The sequence below is a fragment of the Rana temporaria genome, chromosome 3, assembly GCF_905171775.1.
Source record: "Rana temporaria chromosome 3, aRanTem1.1, whole genome shotgun sequence".
NCBI classification, from domain to species: Eukaryota; Metazoa; Chordata; class Amphibia; order Anura; family Ranidae; genus Rana; species Rana temporaria.
The window spans coordinates 152,127,418-152,147,362 of NC_053491.1; the positions used below are offsets into that span (position 1 = coordinate 152,127,418).

The window sequence follows — 19,945 nt, forward strand, 5'->3', positions numbered from 1 at the left end:
GACACATTGTACCAAGTGCCAAATTGAGCACCCATGCAGGAGCCAGCATCCAAAGAAACCGTACAGGCCATCACCACAGACTTGGGTCCAGTTACGGCTCTGAAGGTTTACCAAGGTTGCGCCAATTCAGATACAACGCTTCTATTAAAAAGGCATTTAGACGACAGCAATGAGAATTAAAAAAAAAGTGGAGTAGGGTTATTGGGGGAAGTGGTCGAGGGGTGTCCAATCGCCTGGAGGTGCAAACCAGGATCTATTAACACTTTCCTGTGTCCTGTATAATTAGGAATTTCTGTCTGAGACCTGAAGCTCTTCTATGCAGATAGGGAAGGATTTTGACAAGCGACTGATCAGCACAGAGGAAGCTGCACAGCCATTAGTTCTCTGGTTTGGGTACCGATGACTATAGCAGATTTAGTGTATTCCTCTAAAAGTGCAAATACAATTTTTCAGGAAAGGAGATCTGCGTATGAAGGAAATTGTGAATATTTAAGCAATGACACACCTACCATAGTTACCAACATTTTCCCTACACCCGCTTAATATTTTGCTGCCATGGTGAATCAAATAATACGATTAGAGATTGTAAAAAGAAACAAATTAGAGGAGGCACATCATAGAGATGGAACTAAACAGAGGGGGTAAAAAGTCTACTATTTCATTCCCAGCCTTCTCCAACCATTTCCTTTCTATTAGAATTTAATACCTTAGGAAAATGTAATAAAGCATCACATCTTGAATAATAAAAATGTTTTACTATCATGCTAAGATTTACCATCTTACCTTTGAGGTGGAATATCAGGCATATTGACTGTTGGTATTACTGAACACGTTTCAGTCAATGATTTTTTTGTTTTCTTTGCTTTTTTTCTAACCTTAGAGGTAGACATAGCTGATTTATCAGTCCCTTTTCTACAAATGCCATTTTTAGACTCTGGCAGCTCATATATGTTTAGAGGCCTTCTGACACACCCTGATGGAGTATGGGCATCACAATATGCTGTCTTTTTTACAGAAAAGGTTGTGCCACTGTCCGTCACTTCTTTCACAGGCTCCATTTTCATGTACAATCCAGCCTTTTGAGCGCACGTTACATGAAAAGCCGTATAACAGTTAGCCTTATGGCACTGAATGCAGGCACCAACAGCTTTTTGCTTGCAGAGGTAGCAAGATAATTTCCATCTCGCTGGGGGTATGTTACGTACACCATCGATTGGTTCAATAAAAATAGTATTTGCAAATCCAACTTCAGGGATCCACAAAGCACAAACTACATGTCCCCAGCGGTCATCATCAGTCTTTTTAAAGGCACCACCCTTATTTGGGCACAACACGCAGTCAATAGCTGTGCTACGTGACTGAAGGCAATGCCTGCAGAGCCACTGTCCTTCTGGTATGTATGGCACACCATAACACTCTTGATGTACTGCTAAATTACACATGTCACAAAACAAAATAACATTACTGTTCTGACATTCTCCATCCATGCATATGCAACATACGGCATCCTCATCAATTAATGACTGCTGATCCCCCTGCTTTTGGTTTTCACTATAAGATTCCTTCTCAAACCTGTCCATAAGGAATTCAAATATGTCTTGAGACACTACAGAAAGTCCTTCGCTTTTTCGTTTCTCATTTACTATTTCCAGCCAAGCATAATCTTCTTCATCCATATCATACTCCACCTCTTTATCCAGCTCCTCTGAAGACTTTTCATGAAATTTGTAATATGTAGCAGGCCTACTAGGAGCAGAAGGAGGACTACATTCTATGACACGTACTTTGGGTTCTGGAAGAGTGCTGGTGGAAGCATGTCCGTGGGTGGTTGGAAGAACTTCACTTTTCTTTTTTGCCTTATTGGCTTTCTGTCTTTTAGACCGTAAACAAACCTGGGGTGGCTGCTCACTGTTTTCTTTATTGCTATTGCATTCACTAATTTCTTGAGCAGTGGGATCATCTTCAGAAATAATGTCAAGAGGATCAAAAATACTTATTCTGTGCAAACGGCCTTCTATTTCAATTTCAACCATTCTCTGTGCCTGGGCATAAGTCAATGTCTCTCGAGTAGGAGAATGCTTAATACTACAGGGAGAAGTAGATGTCCTGGGCCCAGAATTCCTGTGCCAACGTCCTTTTCGCCTCATTTTGGATGAGCTGAAAGAAAAAAAAATGTCATCATCAATATTCACAATCTTTAAACAAAAACCTGCTCATAAAAGCATTTTATAGGTCAACTTAAGACACACCTTGTTCAAGGATCCATTCATGAAGTATTAGGCCAATTAAAGGCTATACCCCCTTCATTTTCAGTAATAAAATCACTAAACACTGCAAAACATGTTTTTAATTATATATATATATTTTTATATATTTTTTTTATTCCAGGTTCTGAGCCTCCAGAATATGTTCCTCGCTACAAGACACAGCAACGAAGTATGGATCAGTGGAAGAAACAGCAGCAGTATGCAGCTGGAGACACTATTTTACACACCCAGAAGTGTGGAATAGGTTATTGCCAGGTACCCTGCTACAGAGCAAGATTTTAGATAAAAACCTACACCCCCCCACCCACAGGGTAGTGACCGTAATGGCGGTCTGCTAGCCACACAACTGCTGTGCAAAATTTCCTTTCTGGGTAACTGCTGCTTCTGCAGTCGCTAAAAACAGATTGAGGGGGATCCAATCCCTATAAATCCAGTGGGGAGGATGACAGTCCGTTTACATCCGACGATTGGCCCGCTCGGATCCGCCTGTACATTTTTCGGGCGGATCCGAGCGGGCCATCCATTGACTTCTATGGGCAGGCGGATATGTGTCCGATGAAACTCGGCCGCCTGCTCAGTGGGGATCAACGAAGACACCACCAGCCCAGTGAAGTCCATCAAAAGGATACGTCCCATGTGAAAGGGAACCAAGACTTGAGAGCTGGGGTCTCACTTAAAAGGATAAATGTGAACAAGTAAACACATGGATGCCGCTGTCGCTCACCTCTTCTCCTGAAGTTGCTAGATGCCTGGCTGTCACCATAATCTTGAGTCTCCAACACAGAAGCATGAAGAATAAAAAAAAAAAAAGAGCTCCAATCTCCCTCAGAAAAATTAAGTCAGCAGCTACAAATACTGACAACCCTCGGCCACAAAAATGCTGTGTGTAGACAGCCTACAAGAGAAATAAGTAGGCAAGTGCATTTACGACAAGCAAACAGGTATGCTTCTGTAACCCTCTTTGCGGCACTTTTTTATATATATATATATATATATATATATATATATATATATATATATATATATATATATATATATATATATATATATATATATATATATATATATATATATATATATATATATATATATATATATATATATATATATATATATATATATATATATATATATATACACACACACACACACACACATATATACATACACATACACACACACACACACACACACTTCAGCACTGCCACAACCCTTGTCTGCAGCAATGAGAAGGTTAAAGCTATAGAACATGGGCAAGCATCCATGTATTGCAGATGTGCCGCATATTTTAATTTGCCCTGAATAAAAGTAGAATTCCAGATTTCAAACGCACTTTACTTTGTTTGAGCCAAGCTGGCCGAAACAAACTATTTCTATTACTAAGCAATGCGGCCGCTGTGTGCCGTAATATATTGTAGTAGAATTAGCCAAGCGGCGATGTGTTCCAGCAGAAGTTTGGACAACTTCCCATCTACAGCTAGAATAAAAGTAAGTCAATTGTGAGTTTTCATTCGCAATACAGGAAATGTCTTGTATTTTTGTCAATGAATGCAAGGCTTTCTGTGATTAGCCAAACTAGAAAATGTGACATCGTCCACCCACCTCTTTACCTCCTAAGATCAAGACGGCCCATGCCGATGCCGAAACAGTGTCCCTTAGTGCAGTGGTTCTTAACCTCAGTCTTTAAGTACCCCCCCCCCCCAACAGGCCATGTTTTGGGAATTACTCTTGGATAAAATAGCTGCCCAAAATACCAAGCCATTGACTCAGATTTAAAAGCACCTGTACAAGATAAGGGAAAACCTGCAAACATGGCCTGTTGGGGGGGGAACGACGAAGCGAGGACTGAGGGTGAGAACCCCTGCCTTAGTGTATATAGCTAATGCTACTACAGCATTTTATTTTACAGCACACACCAGAGGCCCCATTGCTTAGGCAATGGAAATAGTTCATTGGACCAGCATGGCCCAAAAAAATATTAACAACTCATGCACACTGCAGTTCAAAAAAATAAAAAATAAAAGTGGGGAAGCCGCTTTTACGGGTACTTGAGCTTTTATTTCAGCTTGAAGAAGCTTGTGCTTTTTTGTGCGCGTGTTTATTGAGCTTCAAGCTCCTTTGAGCTTTTTTTGAACATAAGCTTTTTTTCACAAACCCTCCTAGATAATATTTTCTTAACCACTGTATAAACTAAAGAAAAGCTGGAACAAACGTTTTTGTGTGTTTTTAAGCTTATTTGAGATCTCTGGGGCACTAGGATTTGAAAAAGCCATAGTGCGCATGGATACAGTAGCCAACATGGAGGGGAGTTCCCAGGCAGAAAAGGAAAAAAAAAAAAAAAAAAGCTCAAAAGCCTGTAGGATTCACTTATTTAAACTCCTTTGGGGTGCAGTATGCATGAGCCCTTAGAGTGCACTAAAACCTGGAATTTTACTTTTGCTGGCCAAAAAAAATGCACAAGAACACATCCCAGTGATCTTTCATGTCTTCATAAACAATGGAAATCTATATGTCCGAATGACAGCTCCATTCACCCCAGACCTGAAAAGAAATGGTCACAGCTGCTTCTTAGCCCATTTAAAGCAGAAGGATCTAATTTTATGCAAATGTAATTTGCTCATCTTCTTTACAACACTGAGGCTGAATGTGATTATATCAGGCTATAGCTCTCACATCCTTCAGGTTGAAGTTAGCAGAATTGCCTGTTACCGTACAGTTGTGGGATGAAGGTTGCCAAAATACCTACATGTTTAACTGGCCTAAAGATTTTTATGCAACAAAAGTAGTCATCGTTTCCATATGCAGGTTTGAAATAGCACACATTTAGGCAACCACAGGTTTTCCAATGTATTTAATATTGTAGTTTGAAAACATTTCAAAATGGTTACAATACAAAAAAATAAATTAAAAAACTGAACAGCACTGAGCTACAATACTGAACAACCAAAGTCATAACACTGCAATATTTTTTAATCCGGTATAAAAATAAATTATTATAGTAGACCCAGTAGCCTGGGTCTACTATACAGTCCAGGATATCTAACCAATTAGTGTAGTGAAGTCATATATATTTTGGAGTCCGATTAGATAATTGATATTTAGTTGTTAGTATGAGGACTATAAATTATGTTGTTCCGCAGCAACACACCAGGCTCTCCAGAGAGTGCATTTATTTGACTTCCAATACAGAATAAAGTCCAAATTCCACAGATGATACAAATCCAACAGAGTACCGTATTTATCGGCGTATACCGCGCACTATTTTGCCCTGAAAATAAGGGCAAAATCGTGGGTGCGCGATATACGCCGATACTCGCTTTCCCGCGCCAAGTTTGAATACTACGCCGACATATACCGGGCGCAATACACTCGTGTATAGTCGGGCAGTCTCGGCTACACTCGCGCTCACGTCCTGTACGTCCAGGACGTCAGCGCGAGCATTGCCGACTATACGCGAGTGTACTGCGCTCAGTATATGCCGGCGCAGTATTCAAACTCGGCGCGGGAAACGAGCGAGGAGGACGCCGCAGAAGGACACCGAACCCGACGAAGAGGACACCCGAAGCCGCATACGGACGCCGGACCCGACGAGGCCGCTGATGGACGCCGTACAAGACACCAAACTAAGTACAAAAACCTTTTTTTCACAGGAATTTCGGGGCAACTTTAGGGGTGGGCGCTATACCCCAATAAATACGGTAATTCAAAGTCCCATCTGACTAGATCAGCTCTAGACCTGTGCCATACACAGAGAATACAGAGAATTAATAATACAACAATTAGTAACTGTTCAAATTACTGCTTCCCACCCAAGCCATTGTAAAATGATGCCTGAGCAGGAGCCCCATTGTTCTGGGTGGATGTCATATGACATCCTCCCCAGAACAGGCTGCTCTCTGGCGCAATCCGTCACCCACTGTGTCCACTGGATGACTGATCAGCGTAGAGGCCGGCTGCCAGTACCATCTGATCGCTGTGACCAATCACAGTTGAATACATGACAATTATAAACAATGAGTCTTCGATTCATGCCATTGTGTACAATTGTTTTGCTAGGTGCGATAGGTCACAGTGATCACATGGTAGACAGGGCCAATCATAGCCCATCTGCACCATGTGATTAGCTGTGACCAATCACAGCAATAGACACTGAATGAATCTATTTTATGCAGAAAAATTCGAATTGCTATAAGCAATTAGTGTGTAAACAAAAAAAAAAAAGAACCTAATCCCCTTACTAGAGTAGTACAGTGTGCACTATACTTCTCACCTCACACTGACACGCAGTATGTAAAAAGTAAAAACAAAGAATGTTTTGTTTTTTAAATTTAAAAATGCTTTATTATTATTTTTTTACATGTCACCCACGAGTTACCCTGCTCAACGCCACACCAATTATAGGATGAAGCTGTATTGCACTGGTGACAGGATGTAAAACATGTCAAAGAAAAAAAAAAAAAAAAATCTTAATTTTTCTAAATGATAACTTAAAAAAAAAAAAAACAACTCTTACTAAATACCTGGACCGCCTTTCCAAAAAGGGGTCATTTGGGTGATATTTGTACGGTCCTGGCATTTTGGGGCCTCAAGAAATTATAGGCCTTCAGTATAGCAGATTGATCAGTTTGCAGAGAGATGGATAGACACACACACACACCATAGTTTGTGAACTCTAACTTTCCTGCAGACTAAATATACACAGATTTGGGTTATTTCCAAAGAAATGTAGCAGTATAGCTTTTTTTTTTTTTTTTTGAAAGCATGACAGCGCTGAGCTAGATGAAAATTGGTCTGGGGGGGGGATAAAGGTGTCTAGTACTGAGGTGGTTAAAGTGCCATTTATCTACTTACCAATGTGCTGCTATGTTTCAATACCAAATTACAGTTTGAAAAGCAATGAATTAAAACCTAAAACACAACAAACATGCGTAGAACTTCAAAACTGAACACTGACTTGTGGGCACACAGATTTTCTTCAAAAGTCAGTCTCACAGTGGGTGCTCAAGCATGCAGTCTATATGCAAAGTAGTGGTGAGAAAGTGGAACAAGACAGAAAAATCAAGGGTACTGGTTTTGTGGTTATAAGAGTTGCAGGATGCTATAAACATAGCAATAAGTAACTAAGGAAATAAATGTGTGCAAGGCTAGGTTCACACTGCTGCGAATGGTTTGCGATTTTGAGCAGTTGCGATCGCTAAAATTCGCTAGTCATTAAAATAACATTGTTTTCACTTAGTGCCGTTCACATGAGTGCGGTGCGAATCTAAGCTGCAGAAAAAAAGGGTCCTGTACGAGTTTGATCCGTGTGCGATGTGAATTCAGCTCTATAGACTGTCATTCCCTGAAATCGTGGCAAATATGTGGCCGCGAAATTGCGAGATTTTGAATTTGCCGCAGTGTGAACCTAGCCTAAACAACGCAAAACAAAAAATGAACCTTGAAAAAGTAGTCAAATTTAAATGTAATTGGTTTGTGGTCGATCTTGGCTGAGGAGACTGAAATTAAAGCCATAATCGATATAGGGCTAACGAGGTGTAAAATCTATAATCTCCTGCTGAAAATGAAACGCTCATTATAGTGAAAAACCTGGGATTTTGGGTAACTGTATGTGGTTAATACCCAACCATAACATTCAGTGTATCAATCTATTTTTTATGCAGATCAAGCTGTCCAGCCAAAGTGACAGCTGGGAGCAGCCATAAGGCCTCTACATACCTTTCTGTTCCATGGCATAAACATGCACTGAATTTAAATCCATACTGCAGGGGGGGAAAAAAGGTTTTGTACACAAGTCAAACAAGTTGCCTCTAATATTCTAGGTCCGGATTGTGACAATGTACAGGAAAATTCATAATTTTACTGCTGATGCAAAGTACAGCCTGCGCTATAACGTCAACAGCTGTAGCTCTCCACCATCAACAGGTAAAAGAAAAAAAATGTTTTGGGGGGGGGGGGGGGGGGGGGGTCTGGGCTCACAAACCATATTTTTTTATTTTGGACCATAGTTCAATTTGGAGTAGGGCTCATTTACACTTGCAATCGGGGCTGGTAAAAAACAGCAGCTGAGCCGCAGATTTACTGGCTCCTGACCAACCTCCCCCTAGGGATTATTTAAAACACAGGTGTCAAACACAAGGCCCAACCTGGCCCTCCAGGCCATTTCATGTGGCACTCGCACCAGCCCTCCTAGGTAAAGGTAAAGTGGGGGACTCATCTTCTGATGGTGGGGTGGCTCTTGACATCAATGTAAAGGGAGGGGATACGCTGGACATCTAATCTTGGATACAACCAGCCCTTTTGAGAGCAATCATAATGCTGACGCGACCCATGATGAAATTGGAGTTTGACACCCCTGATTTAGAATACAGCGTGCAGTTCTGAATTTGCAGTACAATTTTAAGCATTAAAGCGGTTGTAAACCGCATATATAATTATTTTTTTTTAAACCTGCAAGGCAAAAGGCATAATCAGCTAGTATGCACCGCATAATAGCCGATTATGAAATACTTACCTCAAAACGAGGTGAAGAACACTTACCTGGTTCACGCTGAGCGAGATGTCATCTTGCTCCGGCGTGTCTTCCGGGTATCGCCGCTCCAGCGCTGTGATTGGCTGGAGCGGCGATGACGTCACTCCCGCGCGTGCGCAAGGGAGATTTAAAATCGGCAAGGTCCGGCGGCTGCCGGATCTTTCGCCGTGGATTCCCTCTGCGCATACGAGGGGAATATAAACCGTACAGGTTTAGGAGACATTCTTTATACCTACAGGTAAGCCTTATTATAGGCTTACCTGTAGGTAAAAGTGAAAAATAAGGGTTTACAACCGCTTTAATGTATATTTTCCCAACGAGTTGGGGGGGGGACACAGAGCGAATGGCTGAATGGACACAAGGCACTGCGGCTCGGGTGCCCCCATAGCAAGCTGCTTGCTGTGGGGGTATGCGACAGGAGGGAGGGGCCAGGAGAGCCAAAGAGGAGGAACTGGCCTGCCACTGTGCAAAACCACTGCACAGAGCAGGCAAGTATAAGGCCTCATGTACACTGCTGCTGGTAAACAGAAGTTCAGGAGCAGTTGGGCGTCTGACAGCTTGTAAACATGGTAACTCGGGTTTATCCGCCTTTCGTTTACAGGCGCTTTTCCATTTATGGCTCTCCTGTGCAAATCACCAGGCGCTTTGAGAATAGGGGGCGTGCACACGTGATGCAGGAGTCAATGCGCGTAGCCGGCGGCCGCTGGCTACCCACGATTGCTCCCAAGGACAGAACTGAGATCTGTCAATGTAAACAGATAGATCTCCATTCTGTCAGGGGTGAGGAGACTGATCTGTTGGGTTGTTCCTACTGCTTAGGAACAACGATCTGTCTCTTCCCCCAGGCAGTCCCATCCCCCCAGTTGAACACACTCCCTAGGAGACATTTTAGCCCTTGATCGCCCCTATTGTTAACCCCTTCCCTGCCAGTGACATTTACACAGTAATCAGTGGCTATTTTTAGCACTGATCGCTTTATAAATCGTTACTGTCAAGTTAAATCATTTAGGAGAGGTAGGTTGTAAAAAAATAAAAAAATAAAAACCCTTCCATGTACATGAAGCCTAATGTTTTTATATATAAAAAGCACACAAGACTTTACAATCAAGACACACACACAGCATTCGTTTTTCTTGCATATGCGTTTGCCCTGCGGTTCACTGCACCATGTGTAAACAAGCCCTGATGCTGCAAAGGCAGTGAACAGGGTTGTACTCATGCCTCAGTTCTGCTGCAAAAAATATACCCCTTATGTTTGGTGGAAGTACCCATTCAAGTGAATGGGGCTGTAAAGCAAACACGTACAGTCACAACGCAGTGGTGCAGGCTTTACAAGGTAAGAGTGCCATTAACTAAAAAATGTAGTACATTACAGTTTACCGATCATTTGATGTGGCGGCTGCATTCATTTTTTTTCCCCTTTTACCTGGTAATCGCCAGTAACACCCCTTATGTATTAGACTGCCCCCACTCTGGATGAATGAGAAACAGACACTTAAGCGTGATACACAAAAAAAAAATTCATTCAACCCAGTGGGTCGATTAAAAAAAAATAACAAGTTGGCTGAGGGCGCTAATCGGGAGCCGGTCAGACCTTTTTCAGTCGTTCTACTTCAACAAACCGACTGCCATATACACGGGCCGAATGTCAGCTGATTAAACTATTAAACTGGCCAATGCTGATCATAGTAAACACCCCTGTCAGAGTTAAATGGTTTGTCTCAGTTCACATAGGTGCGCTCTGCGATACCACACGCGATTCACAGTGCAGGTTATGTCCATGCAATGTGATTTCAGCCATATAGTATGGCTGATTTTGCATCGCATCGGACCAAACTCGCACAGGAACGTTTTTTGGGCCGCACCAGAATCGGATCGCATGGTTGTTCACACCCATGCGTTCCGATTCATGTCAGAACTGTCAGTTCGCAGTGCATTGTGAACTGCAGTGCGAGTCGGATGCTATGCGGGAACCCACAGTAGACTTGCAGTGTTCCCACATCGCACCTGTGTGAACCGGCAATCAATCCGAGTCTGACTGCTACATCTGCAGGAAAGCTTGTTCTTTTGAAAAACAAACATATTGGCTGGATTACCTGGTGATTAAAATGATTGTAAGTTCACTTTTTTCTTTGAAACCACTTTAAGACCATTTCTAAACACATTTTGTTTACAATGTAACAATCAGTATTTTTTGCTAGAAAAGTAGTTAGTACCCCAAACATTTAGGGCGGAGGCCCTAAAGAAAAAAAAATTGGTGGGTTTAGCAATTTTTTAAATTAACACATTATATGCGCAGCGTTTTTTCTTTAACACTTTTTTGGGGGGGGGGAAATACACTTTTTGAATTTTAATGTAACATAAAACATGAAGTTAAGCCAAGTAAATAGATACCAAACATGTCACGTTTTAAAATTGCGCACACCCGTGCAACAGCGACAAATGGCCTCAATTTTACTATCTATAGGCGACGCTTTAAAACTCTTTACAGGTTGCTACTTTAGATTTACACAGAAGTCCGGTGCTAGAATTACTGCCCACGTACTGATGTTCACAGTAATACCTCACGTGTGGAACAATTTCTGTTTGCGCGCGGGACCATGTGCAATCTCCCCTGTGATGGAGATAGGCAGCGACATGTTCTCTTTATGGAGAAATCTGGGGTCTAGTATACCCCAGATGTTGCTGCCCTTAAAAGCATCTGATCACACCAAGATCAGTGTGTTCAGATGCTTTGCCTATTTAACCACTTCAAGATCCACCAAAGTACATGTACATTTAAATAAAAAAAAAAAGAGTAAGAAGATGCCCTAGTCTCGAAGTGGTTATAAATAGCGATGTTTACATCTAGGAAAACCGGAAGTGATGTATGCTAATCGCTTCCGATTTTCTATATCAGAGCCATTCCGGTGGGACAGTAGAGCCCGAGAAAGACATGGAAGTCGGTGGGGGTCATCAAGTGGTTAATAACATGATAGAATTACCTCCTCTTTTAGGGCTCTTAATCTGTTCTGTGAGAGTAAACCGAACCACTGCAGACTGGCATAGTAGTGGATTGCGTGAGGACTCAGGTAATTACAAGGGGAGAGACCAATGCCTGTAGACTTTTTTTTACCTTAATGCAGGCAATGTATTAACCCAGGGCTTGACAAATTTGCTTGGAATCTAGGAGCCAGCTAAAAGTTAGGAGCCAGAAACGCGGCCCGTTCCGCCGAGCTCGCGAGCAGAAGCATACGTGAGTAGCGCCCGCATATGAAAGCGGTGTTCAAACCACATGTGATGTATCGCCATAATTGGTAGAGCGAGAACAATAATTCTATCCCTAGACCTCCTCTAACTCAAAACATGCAACCTGTAGAATTTTTTAAACGTCGCCTATGGAGATTTAAAAGGGTAAACGTGTGTCGGCATTCCACGAGCGGACGCAATTTTGAAGCGTGACATGTTGGGTATCAATTTACTCGGCGTAACATTATCTTTCACAATATAAAAAAAATTGGGCCAATGTTACTGGTGTCTTACTTTTTAATTTAAAAAAAGTGCATTTCCCCCCCCCCCCCCCCAAAAAAAAAGTGCGCTTGCAAGACCGCTGCGCAAATATGGTGTGACAGAAAGTATTGCAACAACCGTCATTTTATTCTCTAGGGTGTTAGAATAAAAAATATGTATAATGTTTGGGGGTTCTAATTAGAGGGAAGGAGATGGCAGAGAAAACACAGGGGAAGCTCCATTGGCATTGCTGGGTGTCTTGTCATACCAACGGCCACCACAAGATGGCACCAGATCACAGAAGGAACCATAGGCCCGCAGAAGTCCACAAAGCCGTAGCCTCAATTACTGATCGGCGCAGCCCGACGCGATCTCGCACGGAGGCACAGGATAATTCTAGTCGCAATTGCGACCTGGCTCCCGGGTTTTGTCGAACCCTGTATTAACCACTTAAAGCGGAGTTCCACTCATTTTTGTGTTTATTAAAATGTAAACATTCTTGTGTCAGCAATAGGCATGTGACAGGTAATCTTTATGGAAGGATTTGGAATCAAAAAGACCCCAGATCCCTCCTTTGCACTAGAAAGCATTCAAAACACCAATATCTGTTTTTGAACACTTTTAATTTTTTTTCAATTGTAGAGATTACATCTGGATAAACCAAAGTGGTGTCAGGTCATCGCTTCTGGGTCACCATAGCAGACACGGAAGGCCACTTCCATTGCTATTACAAAAGAGCGGACCACCGACTCTAAAACAGTGCAGCTGTAGGCATCATCCCTTTACAACCACTTGAAGACCGATGACGTACCAGGTACATGACTGGTCGGCAAATGGTGAAGGTAAATGTTTAGGCTTTAGAACCACTTTAAGACTGGGCCTATTTTTCAGAATTGTTTACAAGTTAAAATCTTTTTCTTTGCTAGAAAATTACTTTGAACCCCCAAATATTATATATATTTTTTTTCTAACGCCCTAGAGCATGAAATGTCGTTGCAATACTTTCCATCACGCCATATTTGCGCAGTGGTCTTACAAGCGCACTTTTTAAAAAAAAAACACACACACACAACTGTAAAGTTACTCAATTTTGTTTTTTATGTAGTTAAAGATAATGTTACGCCAAGTAAATTGATAACCAACATGTCACGCTACAAAGTTGCGCTCGATCATGGAATGGCGAAAAACGTATCCTTATAAAAAATCTCCAAATGCGACGTTTAAAAGATTCTATAGGTTGCATGCTTAGAGCAACAGAGGAGGTCTAGGGATAGAATTATTACTCTAACCATCGCAGAAATACCTCACATGTGTGGTTTGAACACCATGTTCAAATGCAGGGCGCTACGCACGTATGCGTTTGCACGCAAGCTCAGCGGGACGAGGCATGTTAAAAAAAAATATATAAAAATTATGTCACTTTTATTCCTATTACAAAGGAATGTAAACATCCCATGTAATAGAAAAAGCGCATGACAGGACCTCTTAAAAACGAAACCAGAAAATACCTCGGATCTCATATTTACACCAAAATGCAATTAAAAAAAAAAATAATATATGTTGCTTTAAAGTGGACAGCCCACTAAAGAAGAGAATACCGGGGTTATTGCAGCTAGCTGCTCCCATAACAACAATATTCCACTTCAAAGTACCACCATATAATGACGGCGGCAGTCCGTAAGTGTTTTTTTTATCCACTTGCCGACCGCATCATGTATATGCGATGTACAGGGAGTGCAGAATTATTAGGCAAATGAGTATTTTGACCACATCATCCTTTTTATGCATGTTGTCTTACTCCAAGCTGTATAGGCTCGAAAGCCTACTACCAATTAAGCATATTAGGTGATGTGCATCTCTGTAATGAGAAGGGGTGTGGTCTAATGACATCAACACCCTATATCAGGTGTGCATAATTATTAGTCAACTTCCTTTCCTTTGGCAAAATGGGTCAAAAGAAGGACTTGACAGGCTCAGAAAAGTCAAAAATAGTGAGATATCTTGCAGAGGGATGCAGCACTCTTAAAATTGCAAAGCTTCTGAAGCGTGATCATCGAACAATCAAGCGTTTCATTCAAAATAGTCAACAGGGTCGCAAGAAGCGTGTGGAAAAACCAAGGCGCAAAATAACTGCCCATGAACTGAGAAAAGTCAAGCGTGCAGCTGCCAAGATGCCACTTGCCACCAGTTTGGCCATATTTCAGAGCTGCAACATCACTGGGGTGCCCAAAAGCACAAGGTGTGCAATACCCAGAGACATGGCCAAGGTAAGAAAGGCTGAAAGACGACCACCACTGAACAAGACACACAAGCTGAAACGTCAAGACTGGGCCAAGAAATATCTCGAGAATGATTTTTCTAAGGTTTTATGGACTGATGAAATGAGAGTGAGTCTTGATGGGCCAGATGGATGGGCCCATGGCTGGATTGGTAAAGGGCAGAGAGCTCCAGTCCGACTCAGACGCCAGCAAGGTGGAGGTGGAGTACTGGTTTGGGCTGGTATCATCAAAGATGAGCTTGTGGGGCCTTTTCGGGTTGAGGATGGAGTCAAGCTCAACTCCCAGTCCTACTGCCAGTTTCTGGAAGACACCTTCTTCAAGCAGTGGTACAGGAAGAAGTCTGCATCCTTCAAGAAAAACATGATTTTCATGCAGGACAATGCTCCATCACACGCGTCCAAGTACTCCACAGCGTGGCTGGCAAGAAAGGGTATAAAAGAAGAAAAACTAATGACATGGCCTCCTTGTTCACCTGATCTGAACCCCATTGAGAACCTGTGGTCCATCATCAAATGTGGGATTTACAAGGAGGGAAAACAGTACACCTCTCTGAACAGTGTCTGGGAGGCTGTGGTTGATGCTGCACGCAATGTTGATGGTGAACAGATCAAAACACTGACAGAATCCATGGATGGCAGGCTTTTGAGTGTCCTTGCAAAGAAAGGTGGCTATATTGGTCACTGATTTGTTTTTGTTTTGTTTTTGAATGTCAGAAATGTATATTTGTGAATGTTGAGATGTTATATTGGTTTCACTGGTAAAAATAAATAATTGAAATGGGTATATATTTTTTTTTTTTTGTTAAGTTGCCTAATAATTATGCACAGTAATAGTCACCTGCACACACAGATATCCCCCTAAAATAGCTAACACTAAAAACAAACTAAAAACTACTTCCAAAAATATTCAGCTTTGATATTAATGAGTTTTTTGGGTTCATTGAGAACATAGTTGTTGTTCAATAATAAAATTAATCCTCAAAAATACAACTTGCCTAATAATTCTGCACTCCCTGTATGCTGAAATGGGGAAAGCAATCCTAGCAGCTCATTAGCCACTGGATTGCTTTTCAAAGCGGCAGGAGGGGGATGTCGTCCTCCTCCTCCCACCGCTGTTTCTTGAGCTTACCATTTTCACCAGGATGCCCGAGAAATGGTTTGACGATGCGGCCAGGTGGTCACAAAGGCAACGAGAGACTAGATTGCCTTGGCGGACCGAAGCAATGTCATTTCGGGTCTAGGATGGAAGTAAACCGATTTATTTATTTATTTTATCTTTTTGTCCCCAGATTTCTCCATAAAGAGGACCGGTCATCCTTATTTCTATTACAAGGGATGTTTACATTCCTTGTAATAGACATAAAAGTGATCCAAAAATACAAGTTGTGCATGCATATGTAAATGTTATTCACACCCCACATGTGAGGTATTGCCACAAACGTTAGAAATAATTCTAAAGCAAGACCCCCCTATGTAACTCTAAACAGGCAACCTGTAAAAATGTTTAACGCGTCGCCTATGGAGATTTTATAAGTACTGTAGTTTGTTGCCATTCCACGTTGGGTATCTATTTACTCAGTGTAATTTCTTTCATATTTTACAAAACAAAAAATGGGGGGGTATTTAATGCGTATTTTTTATTAAAGTGTATTTTTTCCCAAAAAAATTGGGTTTGAAAAACCTCTGCACAAATACTGTGTGACAAAAAAAAATTGCAAACGATCGCCTTTTTATTCCATAGGGTGTCTGCTAAGAAAACAAATATAATATTTGGGGGCTATAATTAATATTCTAGCAAAACATACCAATTTAAACTTGTAAACAAAAAGTGTCAGAGTAGCCCTGAAGAAACAAATACAGCCGTCATATCTAAGGCCGCTTTTTACAGCGAGGTGGGCGGGCATTGACGTAAAACCGTAATTTTAGCGGCGCTATTCGGCCACTGGCAGGGTACATTTAACCCCAGCTGGTCGCCAAATAAAGGGTTAAATGCGCCTGTGAACAGCGGTGCCTGTTTATTTCACTGGGCAGGAGTGATGGAGAAGCAGTGTATACAGCGCTCCTTCACCTCCCCAAAGATGCTGCTTGCAGGACTTTTTCTAACATCCAGCCAGCGCACCGCTCCAGTGTGAAAGCACTTGGGCTCTCACACTGGGGCTGAAGAGGAGGCGTTTTTCAGGTGCTATTTTTAGCCCAAAAACTCCCCAGTGTGAAAGGGGTCTAAGAATTGGTAAGCTGCAATACAAGGCTGGGTTCACACATATGCCTTGTATTGCAATTTGTACCTGAACTGAACCCAAAAACGCACAGGACCCTTTTTTAAAGCACGGCAGCCCCGCACGTGTGAACTGGCTCCATTGAAAGCCGATCCGATTCACATGTTATGCAAATTGGATGTGGTTTGCATATATGTGAACCGAGCCTTAGTGTTTGCATTTGTGTTTATTATCGCTTTAAGGCAGTGATCCTCAAACTACGGCCCTCCAGCTGTTGTAGAACTACACATCCCATGAGGCATTATAAACACACTGACATTCACAGACATGACTAGGCATGATGGGAATTGTAGTTCCTGAACTGGAGAGCCGTAGTTTGAAGACCCATGCTTTAAGGCGTCATGCACACTGGTTCATTACAAACGCTGTTTCTCCCAGCAGGAGCAAATCGGCATTAGCCTAGGACCACGTGGAAAACACTGAATGTGAATCGCACAGGATGCGATTCAGGTACAGGAAAAAAAAAGGGGGGGTCCTGCACCATTTTGATGTGATTTGAGTCATACAAAACGTATGGCTTATACTACACCGCATAGACATTGGATGCGATGTGCACAGAAATGCGGTGCGATGTAATCCACACATTCACGACTCAAATTGCATCCACGACAAAATAGTGCAGGACCCTTTTTTATCGCCCAGCACCTAAACTGCATTGCATTGGGTGTTCACACACATGCGATTCTGGCAATTGTTTTGGGGTGCCGTTAAGCCAACATTGACACCGACAGCAGATTGCAACGACGCCGTGAGGTCACCAAGTAGTGCGATGCGGGGGAGATGCAGCAAGTCTTGTGCTTTCCTGCATCAGCGTGAACCAGGACTCCAAAACGTACCCGAGCTGTGCGTTTAGGTGTTTATTTCATTGGCCAGAATGTTAATATATTCTGACAATTGAAATTTCCTTGTTTTTTTTTTTTTAATGCCCAAAGGCTCTGAACACAATTCTTCTGCAACCAGGAGAAGGAGCTTTGCTTGCCTCTAGAAGCCCAGGAGTGTAAGGACACAGAATTTCATTTAGCCCTGGCTCACACTGCTGCGATTTGACATTTGCCAGCAATGGCACCGTCCTAATCGCATCTGTGGAACTGCACCGATTTCAAAAAGTAGTTTCTGTACTACTTTCTGCGATTTCAGGCTGGGATTTACATAGAAACCTGCACAGATGCTTCAGAAATCACGACTGTAATCGGGACTGACAAGCGCTAGTGAATCGTGGAAGTTCAGCTGAACTCGCACAGCTTCATTGCCACAGCTCAGTGTGAACCTCGCCTGCGGGGGTCAGTTTAGGACAGCGTTTCTCAACTCCAGTCCTCAAGGCACCCCAACGGGTCATGTTTTCAGGATTTTCCTCAGGAAATGGTAATTACTGAGGCAGTGAAACTGAGCAAATCACCTGTGCAAAATAATAGAAAAGACTGAAAACATGAGGTGTTGGGGCGCCTTGAGGACTGGAAATGAGAAACACTGTCCTTAACTGACCCCCTCAGTGAAAGTCTGTGTCCATACACTCCAAGGCCGGTGCATGAGGGGCCTATCTTCTCATCACCTGTCAAGCGCCTCTGAAAAGCGAACCACAAGACAGCTTTCCGGTGCCAGCTGCCTGATTGCACAGCACATGTCCCTTTAACTGTGCTCGGCTCCTGATTGGCCTGGAAGTTAGTGAAGTTCCTGTTAGCAGACTGCCCCTTTAATAGCAAGCTCTGACCCCACATACACCCCCCCAGCACCTCCATGTTTTCCCCCCTCTGGGTGCTGAAGAGTTAAGCCTTCCCCTCAGCCCCCGTGACGTCACTGCACCAAACACTTTTCCCGGGCCCGTTTAAATCAATGGGTGGCCGTTTGTAGTCCCCGGGAGAGAGGCCGCCTCACTCCAAACATGGCGGCCAACAAAACAAGCGCACAAAGCCGAGTACACAGTGACTGGGAAGGCGAGGAGCGGCCATCCTCCTTCCACTGACGCCGGCTGGAAGCGGGAGGAGGAGACACGGAGCGGAGGGTTGAGGAGAGCGGATTACCTGCGATGCCGGACACCGTCCTCAGCGACTAATGGCGGACTAGTGCAGCTTCTCCCCGATGTGACCGCACACTGCCCCCACAAGACACGACCACAATAGACTTCCGCTCCAGGCTCCCTCCCCCGACCAGGAAGGGGGGACCCCGAATCCCCCCCGCGGTCTCCCTGTTCTCCGATCCGTTGCCTTGTCCTGGGCGAAGCTCCGGGGGGTTCAGGACGGCGGCCGCAGATCGGCCCAGATTCCTCCTTTGAAACAAACAATGCGGTTTCACCACCACAAGCGCGTGCCGCCCCTCTCCGTTGGGGAGACGTAAAGACGTCACGTACTGTGCGTGCCGCCATGATGGGGGAGGCACAGGGAGGGCGGCTTGGCACGGCTGGTTACTGTGGGAACGGCTGGACCTCAACCGGCTGGAAGCAGCTGAGGACGGGGGGTGGGGGTTTAGCTCGAGGCTGCTTTTCTATGCACGTTGGCTTTTTGTTATTTCAGGTCTTTTGCTGTAGTGTGGAGATTCTTACAGATACACTTGGGTAGGATGAATATTATAGACTCAGAGGAGACGTCAGAGCGTGACCGCCAGGGCCCGGACATCGGAGCATAGAGTGTTATCCAGCATCTTTATGTGTGTTATTGGCGTGTTTTTATACAGCATTTCTAAGCGCTGCTGGCTTTTTTTAGCAGCCAATAGAGAAACTATTATCTGTTGCATCATTTGTTGCTAGGTATTTTAGCTTTTATTTTTTTTAGCTTTTATTTCGTTTTATTTTATTCATTCATTATAATTTTTTTTCATTAAAGCGGAGGTTCCCCCAAAAACACAACTATGTACCATCCAAACGAGCATACTACCGTCAGCTACAGTATGCCTTTTTTTTTTTGCGCTGTACTTACGGTTTAATCCGTAACCTTCGTTTCAGACTTCCGCGGGCAAAGGCGTTCCTATGAAGAGGGGAACATGATTGACGGCCGGCTATGGCGCGTCACACGTTTCGAAAATAGCCGGAGTAGGACTCAGCGCTATACGGCGCCTGCGCACAGACTAGGAGCTGACTGCGCAGGCGCCGTATATGTCCGCGTCCTATTTCGGC

The 19,945-nt window shown here is 43.2% G+C and overlaps 1 protein-coding gene across 6 annotated transcripts in view; it reads right to left on the reverse strand.

Annotated features, from left to right (window-relative positions):
• BRD1 (bromodomain containing 1) overlaps nt 1–19,166 on the reverse strand; it is a 104,390-nt gene extending 85,224 nt beyond the window's left edge. For 4 of the 6 annotated variants that reach the window (XM_040343650.1, XM_040343651.1, XM_040343653.1 and 1 more), the window contains exons 1-2: nt 18,858–19,166; nt 784–2,157 (exon numbers count right to left, since the gene is read on the reverse strand). In XM_040343650.1, coding sequence (XP_040199584.1) covers nt 784–2,147 — 1,364 coding nt within the window. In that variant the 5' untranslated portion in view covers nt 2,148–2,157; nt 18,858–19,166. The remainder of the gene's footprint in view (nt 1–783; nt 2,158–18,857) is intronic. The other 2 variants (XM_040343649.1, XM_040343648.1) reach the window with 2 other exon arrangements.
• Nucleotides 19,167–19,945: the final 779 nt, after the last annotated feature.